Source organism: Benincasa hispida, chromosome 2 (genome assembly GCF_009727055.1).
Source record: "Benincasa hispida cultivar B227 chromosome 2, ASM972705v1, whole genome shotgun sequence".
NCBI classification, from domain to species: Eukaryota; Viridiplantae; Streptophyta; class Magnoliopsida; order Cucurbitales; family Cucurbitaceae; genus Benincasa; species Benincasa hispida.
Genome location: NC_052350.1, coordinates 44,229,260 through 44,249,037, shown reverse-complemented (window position 1 = coordinate 44,249,037; position 19,778 = coordinate 44,229,260). Strand labels below are relative to the sequence as shown.

Below are 19,778 nucleotides of genomic sequence, written 5' to 3'. Positions count from 1 at the left end.
TCCAAATTAAAAAAAAAATTAATTTCGTCCAAAACTCTACATCTCCAAATTTAATTCAAACTCCCAAATCTCTCAATTCAATTAAATCCAGTTTAGCCAATAAAATCTTTTCAATTATTTCAATTTAATCCCTATTTCCAAAAAAATGAAAGAGCAACTAAAACTCAATAATTTGAGATAACTATCTTTCGGGATGTTACAATCGTTGTCTATCTAAGATAGACTGTGGTAGACATCTATCCTTGTCTATCTAAGATAGAAAGTAATAGACAATGATCCCTGTCTATTTAAGATAGATTGTGACAGACAACTATCACTATCTATCTAAGATATACTGTGATTGATAACTATCACTGATAGATAGTAATAGTTGTCTATCACTTTCTATCTACAATAGAAAGAGATAGAGATTTGTTAAGGAAAATGGATCATACCTGGATTCTCATACATGGATTCATTTCATTCAACTTTTCAAAAAGTCCTGGAATCAAGGTGTATAATTCAACTGCATCACCTTTTAATATCTTTACTATGTGTTCTTTTACCCTCCAAGCTTTTTGATAACTTAGATTAACTCTAAGTTTTGTACGAGTCATATGAATGTCTCCAAGAATGGATTAATCAATAGACATGAACCTAAAATCATCTATTAATTGCTAATTACTAATGAAGAAGCTTGCCTATGACAACTCTGAGTTGTATTCAATTGACAATCATGCTCAGAAATGTACTTCCTTAGCATCCACAACTCACTGTTCCTATGCCCAGATGCCCTACAATATCATTTGCAGTCTTCTTGTAAACATTTGAACTCAACAAACTTCAAATTTGATCTTGTAGTCCTAAATTGAAAATTATTCTTCACTGCATTTATGTAAAAACACATTGAAAGTACTTCTTTACTTCCAAATACATTTTTTCCCTTCAAATCACCATAAAAAAATATCTCTTATAACATTATCATTTCAAGAAGAATAAGAATAACTTAAATATAACATTCTATCACCATCATCACCTACACTACTAATAGCAGTAGAAGACCCTTCCAAAGAACAAGCAAGAACATGAGCAACTAATGAATATCTACTGATTGCATCTTTAGCCAAAGTCAAATACTAAAAAATATCTTTGTCCTTTTTTATCGAAACCACAATTTGAATACTATTTTTACCAAAATCCAATAAAACTGACAAATCTACCGACTCATTTAATTCATTCTCTTCATATATTAAATCAACTAAACCAATGAAGTCTATTCGGTCATCTACCAAAATTCTACCAACCTCATAACTCTCATAGAAATGATAATCATTTCATTGTCCTCCATAAAAATAAAAAAATAAAAAACTATAGAAATAGGCATGGTATTCCGCCAAATGAAAAAAAGATTATATAAGAAACTCATAATGAAAATGTCACTAAGATTATGTAAGAAACTCATAATGAAAATATCCAATAGTGATAGATAGATATAGAGTTATGTCTTTGTCTATCAGTGATAGACAAAGATAGAATTCTATCACTGTCTTTCAGATAGACAGTGATAGGTGCCTATCTCTGTCACCTATAACTGTCTATCAGTGATAGACAAAGATAGGTGCCTATCTCTGTCTATCAGTGATAGACAAAAATAGAGTTCTATTGTTGTCTATCACCGAAAGACAAAATGATGAGTGATAGATAGAAATGGTGATATATCATTGTTTATCTACCACGAATAGAAGTATTTCACGCTGATATAATAGAAAGTAGTGAATTCAATTCAAAATAAAGCAGGGACAAAACAAAAAGATAGACAAAAATAGGCATCTATCTCTGTCTATCATGATAGACAAAGATAGAGTACTGATAAAGTAGTGTCCGATTTCAAAGAAAAAAAACCAACAATGGTGATAGATATATTAATACAATTAAAAAAAAAGAAAAAAAAAAAAAAGAGATAGACATTGATGAAGAAAAGGTAGTCGATTCTTTGTAGAAGAAGGGGAAAAATAACAAAAATAGAATAAGGAATATATAAATGTAGCATAAAATTTTGTGAAGGAGAAGAAGAAGGAAGAAAAGAAACACAGTCACAAAAGATTGTGAAGAAGAAGAGAGACGATAAAGAAGAAAGACGAAGAAGAAGAAGAGAGAGATGAATAACTGGGCAAAGAGGGAGAGGAGAAGAAGATGAAGAAAAAAAAGACGAAAAAGAAGAAGAATAAAGAAAAAGACGAAAAAGAAGAAGAAGTGTATTGTATTAAAAGTCAGTTGCTCGATGATGCAATGAAGAAGACGAAGTCTGAAGAAATCGACAATCATATGCATACAAAATTCAAATATTTATGGGGTAATTTTGGAATTTCTAAAAAATTGAAAGTTGATTTCGTCGGTCCATTTTTTTGCTCCATTTTTTCCATTTTTGACAATTTCCCAAGTGGAAAATACCGAATGGAAAAGGGAAATATATTTTAATTATTATTTAAAAAAAAGTAACGAGCAATAGAAAATAAATGAAAGGAAAAAAAAGAGTAAGTGGTGGGCCCATAAATTGAATGACCTGACTAGCCCGAGTCTATGACCCGTGTGTGCTTGGCAAACGATGAACTGGGAATTGAATCGATGAAACTGTCGATTTTAGCTGTTCGATTGGAGTGATTTTACAAAGTAATTGGTTCCACGTCATTTTTTCATATTTCCTTCAAATAATCAATTCATCTAGTCAAGTAATCAGTTTCCCCCAAGTTTTGCACATGGTTCATGAATCATTTGTATCAATAATAATTTTGAAGCATTTTCTCATTTTCAAAGCTGCCATTAACAAATCTTAGGTGTTTTCCACAATGTTCAATCATCAATATCGATTTTAAAAAATTGCTCTTAGTTTGCATGGAAAGTTGAAAATTTTTCTTACGAGCATCCGACGTAATTATGTTAGTTATCATATATTGAATTTTGGCTACTCACTCACCCCAATGAATCATAATAAATCTTTTTCAATTTGAGTTAATGTTTGAGAAATATAACGTCGAACAAGAAGTTGACCATTGAATAATAATATATTATCGTAGGTTATCTTCCAATGCTTTTTGACGATAAAAGAGAACAATTTCTCTGATCTCCACTTGAACATACATGTAAGGATCCAACTGTTCTATAACCACTAACATGGTCATTACTTCATTTACGCAACTTTCAGAATGAAAACCTTTGACTAATTTTAGTGAAACAAAACAAGTTTATTAAAATAAGCACCATTAGCAAAACGAATGGTCAATAATGTAAAATCATTGGTCGGAGTACCCTAAAGTTCATAACTAAAAACATGAAACACTTCAAATTTTAAAAAATGCAGAGGAAAAAAAAAGTTCTAGATTTAGTATTTTAAGAATTGCAACAAAACATGAACATTGAGCGAAAGCTTTTAACTTGTCTCCTGAGATCGTCACAGATTCTTCTTGTCGTGTGCCCATATGTTCTTCCATTTACGTGAAACACATATAATATGAAAGGGTGAGTATAAAATATCATAAGTAATCCCATTGTTGGGATCATCATTTGCATTCATATCAAATAAGTGCATTCATACTATGAACAATTTAACCCGTCCAAACACACAACTAGTGGGTCGAAGGCACACAAACATACTAGGAACTCGTTGAATCCCAGTAACATAATAAAGAACTCGTGTCATCTCCCGGTAACATAGTAGTGAACTTGTAGGATCAGAGTAATGTAGTAAGGAAACTGTAGGGTCACAGTAACTTAGTAGTGAACCCATCCGCTCGCGGTTATACATAGATAGTATTAGGAGGATAAAATGGCACTACTTGTCTAACCTGCTACATGTCATCAATGGGTCCCAAGAAGTAATAAGTACTTGGGCATGTACTTGGAAACCTCCTCATAAATTAGGGGTGCAAGAAAAAACTGAAAACCCCACTTAAGCCAACCAAAGTCGCTTGTCGAGTCAGCTTGAAGCTGGTCGGTTTGGTTACGTCGGGTTAAAAATATTAAAAATTGAAATATGTTGGTAGGATTCAGGTTAGGAAAAGAAAGCTGCAAAACTGAATCGGTCGATACATTATATATAATAAGTTTTAAAATATCAAGTTGATGGTCACTTACATGTACTTAATTACGAGTTTGAGCCTGTATGAATGCAAAAACTTCATTTTCTTTTAGATCAGCTAAGGTGCTATGGTGTCTTTCCTCCAGCTAATTCTCGACTTGAGTAGTCTCGATTCTTATTAATATTTGTTTACTTCGTAAATCGTACTAAACTTCTCTAGTCTCATATCATGTTTGTATAAGAATAAAATAAATAAAGAAAATCCCTTAAGCAACCAATATCATTTAAGAATCCTTAGGCATTTTGATACCAAGGTCACTTACCTAAAAAATAAGCTCAAGCATCATTATCTACGCAAACCGATCTTTAACTTACATCACCATTAACAGTCAAAATGCGTTACGTCAATGGGTATTTGTAAACCCCCAAGCTTTATTTTCCATACTTAAGTATGTTTAATAGTGTGGTTAGTATGATAAATGGGTTACAATACAAGTTAATTCTAATTTGTAGGGAAAAGCTGAGGAATAAGAAGAGTGTTGAAGGAGGTCCTAAGTATTTTAAAGTGTGGCTCTCAGGTGGATAGGCATAGCCTAGCAAGTAAGAAATTTGGCTAAGTATGAAGCTAGGCATTGGATGCCATGAGCATTGGTAGGAGGACTAGTGGCAACAACCTTGTCATCGGAGGTTAGGTAAGCTTGTTGATGTCTAAGTTGTGGGTCCCGTGATGATGTAAGGCAATGGCCTAAAGATGGGCGATGAACTTGTGCAAGTGACCATAAGTGTGGGCGATTGCCAAGGGCTTGCATGCATTGGTAATTGGCATACGATAATTTAAGCCTTGGGAGGTTAGTGAGCTAGGCGATGCGAAGCATTGGAAAATGGCATGGTGAGGTGATGATCTTGCCAAGCCAAGGTGTAAACGGGCTGCATAGGCAAGGAAGTCGAGCGGTGGAGGAAAGTGTCTAATTGTTAAGGTTACTATGCAATGTTAAGTGACCAAGAGTAAGTTTTGCATTATATTGCAAAGGACTTCAACTAAATTAGACTCTTTAAAGGGTCAGTTGTCATGATCCTATAGGTTGATCCCACTTAGTGGGCTAGGTGGCAATTTAGTAAATAAAGAGTAGCTCACAGCTTCAGATATAAAAGGTAAGCCGACTTCAGATGCTTATTTTGGCGATTTGCCCTTGCTATTGAGGTGATTTTAAAGCTATCTAAAAGCTGAGGTGAGGCTAGTTAATGAGCTAGGGCTACCAGAAGGAAACTCCAAAGGAATCGAGCTAAAAACTGAAAAATTTGCAGAAAGGACAGATTATCGGGTGAATCTGGGCCAGTGTTGAGGGTTTGCAATTTCAGGCCAAACCACAAAAAATTCAAAGCTAAAATTTTAAGGTAAGCTTATTAAGACAATTTTGAACAACTTTGTAGAAGAAAATTTTCTGAGATAAGGTTTGTATCATGAGTTATTTGAATTATTAATTGAATTTAGAAATTTTTTAACAAACAGGCAGCTACTTGGGTTGAACAAGCAGACAGCTCCAAGAGGCCGAACGTGCATGGGTTGTAGCGAGCATCAGCACGCCTTGGGCTGGCCGTGGGGCTGTGTAGCAAGCATAGATGACTTAGACGCCCAAGGGAAGGCTCTTGCGATGTTGGACAACATGTGAGACGCCTAGGTGGGGTGATTGACACATGGTTGGTGTGGTCGAAGGAAAGATTTTCACATAAACCAAGTTAACACCTAGAGAAAGTCCTAAATGTTCAACACCTAGGGAAGTTGGCATTGGAAGGTAAGGTCAATATGTCAAGAGTAATATGAGTTTAATTTCGAAAGTTAGTCTAAAAAAGGAGACCATTGATAGAAGCTAAAATATGTTGTCATGTCCACAAGGTTGACACCAATAGGAGAAGCATATCAGCCCTAGGAAGATTGTCAAAGACATAAGTGATTATGATTGTTCTCTAAAGTTATTATTAATATTAGGCTCACCCTTATTATTAATACTCACCCTTTTAAAAATCCAGTTTTAATAAAGTTTATTCTCATGCTATTCATTTTACAAGAAGTTCCAAACAAACTAGTTTTCCTAAGTTATGAAAACATGCTAGTTTATTGAGTTTGTGAAGCATGTTTAGTAAGGTTGACTAACGCATGCTAGTTTTTTTAAAAAGTTTCAATAGCATATGCAAAGTATAAAATACATGTTGTTATGTTTAAGTATATGTACTTTTGATGTTTATAAGCATGCCTTAAAGAACCATGTTCACACGAAAGCTATGTTAAAGTTATGTTTATAATATATATATATTTTTAATCATTTTCTTTTAAAACCTAACCAAATGTAAAAGTTCATCATGTGTCCAACTAGCCCTTAGACACAAACATAAAATAATATTAAATTCATTTTCATTTTAAAATCAATTAAAAAATCAAAAGCCCACCATGTGTCATTTATCCCATGCTCTAAGTGGCACCTTTCAATGGTCCACTTTGATGAAAAAAATATGTCACGTCATCATCTCGGAATTTTTTCGTTAAACTTGTTTCACCTATATCTTCTTCATTTGAGCTCCGATTTGGGCGATTTAAATTGCGATGGAATCGTTGTTTCGAGCTCTAAACAACAGACACTTCAAAACACCCAAATTTTTAATAAACTAATTTAGATTTGTTATTATCAAAACATTAATTAATTAATTTGAGATTAAGGGCCAAAAAACCAACAATCTCCCATTTTTTATGATGACAAACAAGTCAAGAAAAATGAAATCCAAATAGGTGTGTGATATGAAATATATTCTTGATGCATAATTAACACACATAATTTCAATTCACTTGAACACAAAGAATATATTCAGTAACACCATGCTTTCATTTTTCTTATTACCTCTCCCCCTTTTGGAATCAATCAAAAAAAGGATAACTAAGATAAATAAATATAACATAAAAGTTCTCTATAAAACATGAATACATAATTTGTGTTTCTTCTCCTGTCTACATGCCTTCTAAAAGAAATATTACAATCAACAACATTATAAATTTAAGATGCATCATAAAGAATCAACTAAGTTTCAGCTAATTCTATTTAAGACTAATTTCACAAATTTCTCCCCCTTTTGAAATCAATAGAACACTCCCCCTTAACGAGGGACAAAAGACATTAGCACATAATTCAATTTGAGGGTAGAAATATCAAATAAATTTTCAAAACATGATTTTACTGAAAATACAATAATTCCCCCCAAAAGGATAAACAATAAGAATAAGAGTCACACAGTAAAGTAATATGAGAATCGATTTCATTCATACATGAAGTTCATATATAAAAAGAGATAAATGTGTATAACTCCCCTAAAATCAAGGATTCTTCTTTTAATAAGAAATCGATAAGAACCAAGGAGATAAAATTATTCAAGTAAAATTCTCCATCCACCCCACGATTGCATGTTATACCATTGGAGAAGGTTATGTCGAGGCTTTTGCCCACGATCCTCCAAACAATTTTTTGTCCGTCGACAACTTCGACCGATACTCTTTCTGACTAATCCCGATGGTTTGTGTCGTCGGGAAAGGTCCAAATTATTGTAGTGATTGAAGAACCTCTTAAACCTATTATTAAGAACTCAATGACAAAAAAGGTATTTTTCTCAAAGAAATATAAAAAATCTAAAGCATCATTTAGAATTAAACTTCTAAATATTACATCCTTTGTTTACTTTCTAATGACATTTTCAAAAAGGGTCTAATTTAAATTAATTAATTAATTAATTAAAATAATAATTAAAAAAAAAAAAAAAGAGGTTGTTTTTCAGATCTTGACCAAGGATTTAAATGTTTCTAAAAAAAAGTGAACCTGGTTATGAAATTGAAAGAAAATAGACAGAAAATTAAAAACAAAATAGTTACAAGTGAAATATTGGAAGGAACACTACGTTGAAAATTAAAACTAAAAGTCTAAAACAAAGAAACCCTTAGCATACAATATTGTAAAAAAGAGAACAGCATGAGCTGATTCCATTTAAGTTAAAGAGCTTACAAAATCTCGTCCCGATTTCTTAGATGAAAAATGCTCGTCTTACAAAGTAATCGGATAACGTATTTCAGAATTAACAAATGATTCAAACAGAGAAAAGCAGAACAAAATAACATTTTGTTCAAGAACAGATCGCGCTGACTGCTACAAAGACTGCTGGCAAAAGTGTTTTCATTCATTCATATACCTGGTTTGCGTAACTCACTTTCACCATGAGCAAAATGGCATCTCTCTCTAAACGTACAAGTACCTTTTGTAAAATTAGCACAAAGCTTGGTTTTAAAGTTGTTTGCTGAACCAGAAGATTGCTGCATGCCAGAAGCATGATGATGCTGCTGATGCTGATGCTGCTTCATGGCATTATTGGCCGAGGCAGCGCCAACGTTCGCAATCAACTCGCGCACCATTGAACTAGCTAGATTGATCTGATCAAAAGTACCCTCAAGCTCAATGTTCTTCAGGTTAGGGTCTGACTCGTGTTCCTTTATCGAAAGCCTTGCCCCTGTCATACGACAGATATTCTTCGAGTTGACACCATTCTTACCAATAATGGGGCCTGCAAGTGATGCATCGACACTAATCTTTGCAGTTGCAGAGGCCCCAAAGCTAGCCGCAGGTCCATGGTTAGGTGGTGGTGGAGGCATATTCCAGCCACCACCCATCCTGGGTTGTTGCATTGGTCCCACTCCACCGTGATCTTGCGGTGGGTTCGGTCTTCCAAGTTCCCACTCACCATGAGCATAATAGCACTTGTCACCGAACCGGCAGCCTTCGGCTGAGTTGAATTTATTGCACAAACGTGTCTTGACGGCTGGAGGAGAAACACCATCTGGAAAGGATTGGGGAGGAGCTGGATTTCTAATCCCAGGTGGAAGAGCAGGACCGATCATCTGAGAAATTGCTTTGAATCCACCCGGAACATAATGCGCAAAATGACACCCCTCGCCAAAAGGGCAACCAGAAGTGCTGCATTTTAATATTTCAAAAAAGGTGTAAACTTCACTATAACATCACAAATCCAGAATACTTTGACAAAGCCATACAAGATTTAACAAAACTGTGAAAAAGCCAATGCAAATTCTTGAGTAGATACAACAAAATAATTATATTTTAGTTCAGGAGTAGAAATGAGCAGCAAAAAATATTTTCCGAGTCCCCAAGTCCTGAATGATATTTCAATAAATTTGCTCCAAAAAAAAAAAAAAAGAAATCTGACTTTCAAGTTACAAGATAACTCTTCTATTCAGCAACAGAAACAAGTTTACTGCAGAATCATAAAATTGTAATGCCCAAAACCTTAACGGAAAATGAATTGAAATTTCAATTGTCCTGAACATCATTCAACAAAATAATTCCATAGAAGTCAGAAAATTAGCATAACAAGTACAGACTTGCAAACAGAAAAATAAATAAAAGAAGTTGGGCTGCTCAATATTCACAAAACATTAACTGGTAGAAGGCACGATTAGAAGCACCTATAGGAAATACAAAAACACCCCGTTTCAACCTAAAATGGATATATCGCTCATGTGATGGCATTGAAACAAATAGAATAACCTGTACCATAACTTTTTTTTTTCTTTGATCAAAACCTGTACCATAACTTAAGATGCCAATTCAATTCTGCATCACACTGCTTACTTGAAAAGGTCCAAGTAAGAATTATTAATTCTCTTTAGAGATACAAGTTTGGCATCAAATGTATTGCTTTCAATTTAGACAAATTCCAGCAAAATGTTATTCCCACTGGAATCCTGTGAATCAACTATTTCAGTTCAGTGATTGTTGTTATGATTACATCAATGCAAAACCTGAAACAACTTTAACTAACCAATTCATTAGTCCAAATCACAATAATTTTACTTGAAAAATTAAGTAAATCTTCCTGGAACTTGAAAAAAATATTGACAATATATTGACTGGAACTGCATTTATTGATTCATTTTAGATAAGTTAAGATTAGAACCTGAAAAACTTTGTGCAAGGCCTCGATTTGCTTCCTAAACCAGTAGATAAGGAGTCCATTTCTGTCGGAGAACATTAATTAACTTTCCTTAGTTAAAATTTCAGGGTATTATTGATCTCCCAGCTTAAAACATCTAATAACGTGTTTACCATCTTCCATCACTAAGACAACACACTACTATTTACGGCGGTGAAAAGGGCCAGCAGGAGGAAGAAAGAAAATCATGTTCCAAAGTTTATATTCTCAAACAAAACATATCTCAAAATCTTGAACCATATATTTCCATTTAAATTAATAACTATACCAGGCTGGAGAAAGGTAGAAAAATATTTCGCACCAATTTTTACATTGTTTTATATACTGAAATAAAAACAGTAAAGTCAACTAAGATCTGGATAACATACCAATTAAACCAATTACACTACTTAACAGACTAAAAATTGTTCCTTCTACTTCAACAATTATTTATTTTAAAAAAATGTACATAGCTTGCAATTTAGCCTATAAGAAATTGCAGTGGTAAAAAAATTATAACTCCTAGAAAAGGATGTGAAATTGTCTTCCCATAAACAGTAGTCTCGTCACATCCAAGACTTTAACCAGATCTCGAAAGAAGACATTACCAAATACCTAGAGCAACTTCCAGATACTACTCAAAAACCAAATAAAAATACTCCAAACCAAAAAGAGAACATAAGACTAAAACACTATACCCAAATCCATAAACTTGAACAGAGAGAATATTCAAAGTCGTTCTACAATAAGCTTGCGAGTTTTCTTTAGCTAGAGTGAGGATGAAAACAGCATTACCCGCAAGTAAATCCAAAAAGAAAAATATGCTATAAAATAACCTAACTATCAATTCAACCAATAACCCAAGATGAAGAAATAAGTAACGAACATCCATACAGAAATCAAACGAAATACATTCCCTTCAAATAGTAGTGAGCATCCATATACTACAAACATTTCAAACACACACACCAAGCAAGGAAACACAACCCATAAACCAGAAAAATGAGATAACACAGAAGACGTCGAGAATGCCAAAAAGGGAAGAGAATAAAGGTAAAAAAAACAAGCATTTATGAAGCTTAACGAACCTGGCTTGGACTTCTTGAAGCCGCCATTGCCATTCAAAGCGGTTTCAGTTCGTTCCCTCTTGCGAACACCGTCAAGGTCCATTGAAGACAAAAGCGAACACGACCCAATACTGGAAACGAAGAAGAGGAAACCTTGGAGAAGAGAAAAGTGGGAATGAAGCAAGGCAGGAGGAATAAATTAGGAAACCCTAATAAGGAGGAGGACGAGAAGGATATATGGAAAGAGGAGGGGCGGATTTGAAAATTAGGTCAAAATAGGGTTTGATAAAAAGATGAAAGAGTGAGGTGGAGAGACATCTGAGTTGGACTGAAATTTGTATGGATGTGACTCACGTGCTCTGCACGGGAGTTTTGATGTTTTTATTCAAGGCCATTTATTCTTTAGTTTCACTTTACCTTAGCGTTAATCATTTCAAAATCGATAATTTATTTAGTTCATATGTTTCAAAGAGTTTTTTTTTTTTTTTTTCATATGAATGACTATTTTCAATGTACTTTTATGATTGATGACTCACTATCATAAAAATATAAATTCTAACTTCATATTTAAAATTCATAAATTTATGAAGAGCGGGTCATCAATCATGAACATGCTTCGAAGAGAGTCATATATACAAAAATTGCATATTTCAATATATTATATTTTTAGTCATTAAATTTTGAGTTTGGTTTTAATTTAGTTTTTAGGTTTCAAAAAGATAACAATTTTACTCTTGAGATTTAAATTTTGTTTCAATTGGTTTTTAGGATTCGAGATTTATACTGCTTACCTCAACTTTTAACTAAATACTCATTTTTTTCATTATTAATATTAACGTGTTGCAATTAATTTAAAAGAATTATAATTAATAAGTTTCACTATTTTTCATCTCTGTCTCCCCCTTCTCTTAAGAAAGTCGGTTTCACATATTTTATAATGACTCTGTCTCTTTTTTGTGAGTTTGGTTTTACACGATGGACTAGAGCTCGATCTACTACACTTTGTAGAGGTGGCGTTTTGTGACGATTTTTTTTATTGACAAATTGATTATCAATTAATTTGAAAATAACGAAAAAATCACTATTAATCCATGCTCTAAATTAAAATTAAATTTTCTCATCGTAATTATTCTAAAATTTCGAAAATGTAAAGACTAGATTGAGATCAAATTTAAGGAATAAAAGTGTTTAAAATCTATGGACTAAACAGAAACTAAACCAAAAATTTAAAAACAAAAAATATATTATTCTCTTTGATTGTTTTATCTTTCAATTGTTGAACTCATAAAAGAAAAATAGTCCTCCCGTACTATATCAACGTAGGTCAACTAATTTTAATCCGTTGACCTTAAAATAACAAGCATGACTCAATGACTAAGACATTTTATTTTTCTAGATGATTTTTTTTTTGACAACAAATAAGATGGAGGATTGAATCTCAAACCTCGAAATTGATAACCAAATTCATGTTGTTGAGTTATGCTCATCCGAGTTAATCTGCACTTCTATCTTTATTCAACATAATTACTTTGAAGTAAATTAATTTGTAACCAAAGTATCAAACCTCTTTCCCTCCACTCCCTCTTTGAATTACAGACAAGGAAATTAAAAAGAAAAAATCAATTTAAACTACTTCATCGAGTGAATCAATTAAGACCATTAATTAATTATTATTTACTCTTTTCATTCATGCTAGTTTATTAAACATATAAATATTGAGGTCTGTATAATAATTTTTTTATTTTTTATATTTTTATTTTTGAAAATTAAATCTATTTTATCAACATTTTTTATAATAATTTATATCTTTCTTAAATACAATAGTTAAATTCTTAATCAAATTTCAAAAGATAAAAATAACTCCTTGAAAGCTACTTTTTTAGTTATCAAAATTTGGCTTCATTGTTTAAACCATCGGTGAAATAATAACAAAGGAAGAAATTTTAGGATGAAATCGTGAAAGTAGTATATATAAATTTAAATAAAAAGAGAGACTTATCAAATAGAAACATGGGATTTTGATTTTTTTTTCCTTATATAGTGCTTATTGAGATATTAATTGATACGGTAAAATATTTAAATGTGATGTGTGATTTGAAGTTTGTTGATATTTATTATGTAAGTTTTATCGTTCAGAAAGATTATTAAACAACGCATTCATTTTTTTAATGTAAACTGAACAACTTTTGTTAATATTTTTGGAAATTCTGAAAGAAAAATAAAATTTTGTTTTCTAAAGATTTCTAAATATATTTTCATATTTAACTTAAATTTGAAAACAATTTTCTATACTTAATTTAGATATGAAACATTTTCCTATTTAATTTAGAAATGAAACATTTTTGTATTTAATTAAGATCTAAAATGTTTTCTACATTTAATTTAGAAAAACGTTTTTGTTGGATTCTTATAAAAAGGAAAAAAAATTGTTATTTTAGTTCTCAATGCTGAGATTTGAGTTTGGCATGATATTTCACTCTGTTAAAAATAATTTAATTATGAGCAAAGTTTTCACTCGATTTCAATCATTGTTCGACAATGCACGTCTGAGAAGGGTGTTGTGTTAACCTTGGAGAGCAACCGACTTTCGCGATTTAGTATTGAAGTCGTGTCAATTTTACTTTCAAGGCAGTGAATCTTTTACCGCACAACAATGATTGAGATCCAGAATTGACGGCGACTAACAATTTAAAAACAAAATAAACTCTAATGAATCAAAATTACATATGAGCTTTTGCTTAATAATCCCTACTCCTGTCTCTTATACACATCTAGATGTGTATAAGAGACAGGATGGATGGAGAATGCATTAGCTCACGGAGAATTTTTTTCCCTTACTCCCTCCTCCATTCCCCGTCCCTGTTCGGAGTAGGACCCCGTCCTTGTGAAAAAATTTGACATTTCTACCCGTTCCAAATTTCAAACAACCTATTTAAAACATGGATGAGAGCAAAAGGTATTTCTGCTTAATATTTTTTTTAAAGGCAATTGGCTTCTTATGGGAATGGATGAAGTGACCAATGAGTATTTTTTTCTTTTATATACATAAACATAGATCTTGTTTTGAAGTTGTCTTTGGAGGTAATTGAATGTGATGAACCCTTTTAGATCTTGATCTTTGGAGGTATTGAATGCCTTTTTTAAATCTTGATTTCATTTTTTTTCTTTGTTACTGGAAAGGGCCAATTACAATCATTAACACTTAATTGAAGAGAATTTAAATGCCAAAACTGAAATTATCCATATCAACCACCATTTTCATACAACCTATGAAAATCACCCACCAAGCTAAAATTACCACGAATTGAGTGCTTAAATCATGCTCTCATACCAATTGTTGGAATTAGCATGCAATTAACAGAAGCAAACATAATCATTAAACACTCTAATTCATCCATTTTAACAATTAAGAAAGCATGTTCATAACAGAAAATAGGGTTTGAAGATATACCTTTGAAGACCTCTTCAGCTTGATTCTCGACTCCAAACTGTTGTAGACCACCACTTGATCTTCTCTACTATTCTCTTGGACCTTTGATTGAATTGTGAGATTCAAAATGAGATTAGATTTAGAGAATTTTGAAGAGCAAGGGACTGGTTTTCAACTGAAGTTGAAGAACACCTTCTTCAATAAAAATTCAGTCCAAAAACTTTGCATGGCCTCCTCTCTCAGCTGAATCAACTATGTTTTGTTCAGCTTAATTAGTACAATCAAATTGCGCAACAAATTGACACCAAATCCACATCAAGTGAGTGGATTAAAATGGAATTGTGAGTGTCAAAAGATGGAAAAACCTTCTAAATTGGATTTTTCCAAATTTTTAACTTTTGAATCCAATTTTCTTTAATTAAAATTTCAGAAAATTTAAATTAAAACTAAAATTAAATTTGAAAAATTCAAAATTCTAATTTTAAATAAAATTAATTCAAATAATTAATTTTACATAAAATTAATTCAAATAATTTAATATCCAATATTAAATTATTTACAATCACTAATTCTACCAACATGAATCCCTATTTATGTAATTTTAATATTTAAATCATATTTAAATATTATCCAATTCTTCAATTTTGTTTAATTAATTAATTAAACGTGTAATTATATCATATATAATTACTAATTCCCTTAATTCGAATTTGAATGTTTCAAATTCTCTCATTAGGCTATTCTAAGGTTTAACCTATTTATGAGCTAGTAGGGGGACCTAATGGACCTACAGACGATTTGAGATTAATCGGCTAAACTCCTTAACCCGTATTAACCAACATTCATTAACTATTGGGTCACTTCATTAAAGTCCAGTAGTTGCATTTCCTTCACTGTAGATATATTTGTATCTGCTCAATATGACCATAATTAGTAAGTCAACCTTTCACATGTTGTTCGTAATAACGGTTGGGTCAAAAGTTGTTTTTACCCCCGATATTACATCTTGTTCCTTAAGTCCCACTGATCTTTTAATGAACAATTGGTTTTCGATCCAATCACTAAATCAAATCCCTCTCGAGCCAATGAAAGGGTGGAGCCCCTTGTTCAAGACCCGAAGTCAGTACTTATGGGAACAACCTCCCTACTATCCCTAAAAGTGGGTAGGAGTGAATTCCATCATGCATCTTATGCTCCCAGCTATCCACTTGGTCTTTGAAATGAGAGGCTTATTGAGTTGATGCTGTTGCCAACCCTCACCCATGCATCTAAGGATAATCATAAATAAAGAGGAGTTCATAGTTAGCTCAGGATTAAGGTCAAATTACCTAGATCATCGCTTTGAAATAGTTAGTCTTAAGCAGTAAACAACGTTATAAAGTAAGAGTGACTTATTTCTTGGTATGATCTTATAAAAATTCTTCGCATAGGATGCCCCACTCGCATGTCTTCAAATGAATGAATAGGATAAATTCATTTGTAGCACTTTACAACAATTGTAACATCAATAAAGTGGGCCCATCCGATAGTCTCCAGAATAAGGTACCCAACCTTATCTGTATATTATAGACCATTTTGGCTATTTACTCGAACTTGATTCTTATATCTCCACATCAAGTACTCATGTAATAACCATGGATATTAGTTTATTGGATTTAGGTCATTATTAAATCGAAATGAACAATTCAAAAATTCAATAACAACTTTATTGAATTTAACTTCAGTAACATCTATATTGATTAACAGAATAAGTTTATTGTTTACAAACCATGTTTTAGGATATAAAACCCAACATCTAAATGCTTCTTTTTAGAAATGGGTCTCGATGTTGTTTCCTTTAATATAATCAATGCATATAGCATTTGAGGTTGAGAATTGAAGAAACCCATATACCATGTTTCTATATTGTAATGTTCTCAAACCTTTGTAGCTCAAATGCCCATATTGTCGATGCCAAAGATGAGATGAGTTCTCAACTTTTGTTTGAAAGTATTGATCAAGTTGCATTTGAGAAGAAATTTGTGTTTGAATTTGCAAAGTAAACATCTTGTTGTTACTCATTGTTGTTTGAGTAATCAAACACTTCTTTGGATGAAATATTTTACACTACCCTCTCTTGATCAAAATAGACAGACCTTTTTCTTGTAATTGTCCTATACTCAATAGGTTAGTACTCAAATCGGGAGTATAATATACCTCAGCAACAACATGATTAACTCCATTAAGCAGTAACTTTACATTGCTCATCACATTTATTTTAGTGTTATTTCCCAATTTTACTGAATGTCAAAAATCTTCATTGAACTCACTAAACATCGAACGATCCTTACACATATAATTAGAGCACCCAAAATCAAGAAACCATGTGCCTTCTCTTTGGACTCCATATATTTCAACACAAGACATCAAAAGTATTTCTTCTTCCTCATCAAGTTTAGAATAGTTCACTTCTTTATTTTCAGAACGTTCATATTGGAAATGTCTAAGTTTTTGGCATCGATAACAACACTGCACATTTGCTTTGTTGAAATTTATTCGACCTCTTTCTCTTCCTCTTCCTTTGTAGTTACCACTACCACGACCTCTTCCTTCATCATTTGTCACTTTAAAGGCTTGCTCCTCTCCACTTTGTCGTTGAAACTTTTGTTCATGTACTATTAAAGAGCTTTGTAACTCATCAATAGTGAGAGTATCGATATCCTTTGACTATTCAATAGAACAAACAATATAGTTAAAAGTTTTAGTCAAGGAGTGTAGAATTTTTTCAACTACTTTCGCATCTTGCATATCTTCTCTATAAATGTGCATATTGTTTGCCACTATCATGACCTTGGAGAAGTATTCTGTCACCCCTTCACTAGACTTTATCTCAAGAGTTTCAAATTCTCTATGAAAAGCGTGAAGATGTGACCGCTTGACTCTTGCATTTCCTTCCTATTTGTTCTTCATAGCATATCATATTTCTTTGGCAGTATTTTTCTTGAGAATGGTCTCCGAAACTATGCAATCAATGGCTTAGAAGAGATAATATTTCATTTTCAAGTCTTTCAACCTCATTTCATCATTTTCTTTCGTTGGCCTTCTGTCTACAACAACCTGCTAGTTGGTTCAACATATCCAGGATCTACTAACTCCAAGTATTTCTTGGATAAAAGAAAATTATCTATCAACATACTCCAATGATCATAGTGACCATCGGAGCATGTAATTTTCGGTTGTATAAAACTTCTTCATTCTTATTTCTTTCCGTAGTAATTTTTGTTGCTGCCAAATTTCAAAGACTACTATTTTGAACAACTAACCCAACTTGACTCTAATACTAGAATGTTGAGAGCGAAAATTAATTTGCACAACCACAAAGTTGTTATGTTATTCGTCAGTCTGGTAAATTTAAATAAATAGAATACAACCCACTCTGAAAAGAGGAAAAATAGCAGTCCACTTTAGCTACAAACAAATGGTAACCAAACTTGAATAAAATAAAATATCCCTAAAGAATTATGGAATTATTCTAACTAAATACAATTAAAAAAAACCTTTCAAAGTATATATATATATATATATATAATTTGGACTTTAATTTATAAGTTAAAGTTTATTTTTGTCCTTTAAATTTGAATGGGAATAACAATTAATCGTTGAACTTTAATAAGGTAAAGATTAGTCTACCAACAAGAACAGCTCAATTGACATAGATAATAAAAGTTGACACTTATTTTTGAAGAATAGTTCATTATATATATATTAAAATTAAAACTAAAATGTTTTTTTCTATTATATTTTATAATTTAATCATCATGATAGGGTGGTGTACAGATGAATAATATTTTTTATTGATAATACAATAACCCATATAAGTTTTTTTTTTTTTTTTTTTTTTTTTTTTTTGTTTGTTTGTTAAGATCTACTAATATAATTTACCTCAATCAACTGTAATTTACACATTTTTATTGTATAAAAGTTGCGCTAGATTTGTAGGGTGTAGAATTAGGTTGTCTTTTATAACATCAAATATATTAGGAAAAAATAACTGACTTGATATTGTCTCAAATAAGAGAAACAGTACTATGATTGTACTTTTTTTTTTTTTTTAACTAAGAAATGATTGTACTTAAGGATCCTATTTTTATTTTGATAAAATGCTGTACACAAAGAATATAACAATGTGACGGAAAGATCACCACCAAACAAAATACTACTTTATTTTATTAACATTGGATATGTTTTTCCTTTATTTTCTATATTTTCTATTATAATAAAAACTAGTTTTATTTAATGTAAGTGATTACAGATTTTAAATTGATAATCTATTTTATTGTTTAATAAAAAGTGTAGTTGTAAATAATAATAATAATAATAAACAAATTATTATTAATGACAAAATAAGTTAAAATTCTAAAATGTACAAATATCACAAATTAATTTTGGTTCATATATAAAAGTGATTTATGTATTTTCAGTTTGTCAATTTTTATCATTTACTCTATCATCAAAAAAATTTAATTATTATTTACACATTATTAAAAAATTTAAATTTACTATAAACTTTTCACATTGTTATAAAAATAAATGTAATCTCTAAATTTAGAGGAAAGGAAAATGAAAATATTATAGAACTTTTAACCTTCCCAAATTTTATATTATACAGTTGAACATAATTAGATTAAAATTTTAATGTTATAATAATTTGTCTTGAGGAAAAATGTTATGATAGTTTAGATAAAGATAGCTTTTCATATTTCATTAACTTAATATCCATCGTGTATGAAACTCGCATTAATTTTCTACTACAAAAAAGAAAACTCACAATAATTATCCACTATACCATTTTCTTTATGAAATGTATGTTTTAATATATCAAATAAAAAAGGGCAAACTATATATTTTTTTTTTGTCTAGAATTTTGAAGAATAAATAAGGTAGTCTCTGAGTTTTCAAAACATATCTTTTTAGTCTCGTACTTTTTAGAATAAAAATTTTCAAAATATACTTTTTTAGTTCCCAAATTTTTAAGAATAGGCTTAAAAAGTCTTTGGACTATTTTTTATTTTCACTTTATATAATTATATGAAATTTGGAATTATAAAAATATGTTTAAAAAATAATTTTAAAGAAAAAAGGTAATCTAAAATAAATAAATTTTAATTTAAAATAATAACAACAAAAAATAATACTAGAACTTTTTAAACCTATTTTTAAAAATCCAGAG

At 31.3% G+C, this 19,778-nt stretch overlaps 1 protein-coding gene across 1 annotated transcript; it reads right to left on the bottom strand.

Annotated features, from left to right (window-relative positions):
* Positions 1-8,035: 8,035 nt before the first annotated feature.
* LOC120072251 (zinc finger CCCH domain-containing protein 14-like) lies at positions 8,036-11,446 on the bottom strand. The gene is made up of 3 exons (XM_039024675.1): positions 11,161-11,446; positions 10,058-10,118; positions 8,036-9,057 (listed from the first exon to the last, which is right to left on the bottom strand). Exons 1-3 carry the CDS (start codon positions 11,240-11,242, stop codon positions 8,271-8,273), a joined length of 930 nt encoding a protein of 309 aa, XP_038880603.1. The 5' UTR covers positions 11,243-11,446; the 3' UTR covers positions 8,036-8,270.
* Positions 11,447-19,778: the final 8,332 nt, after the last annotated feature.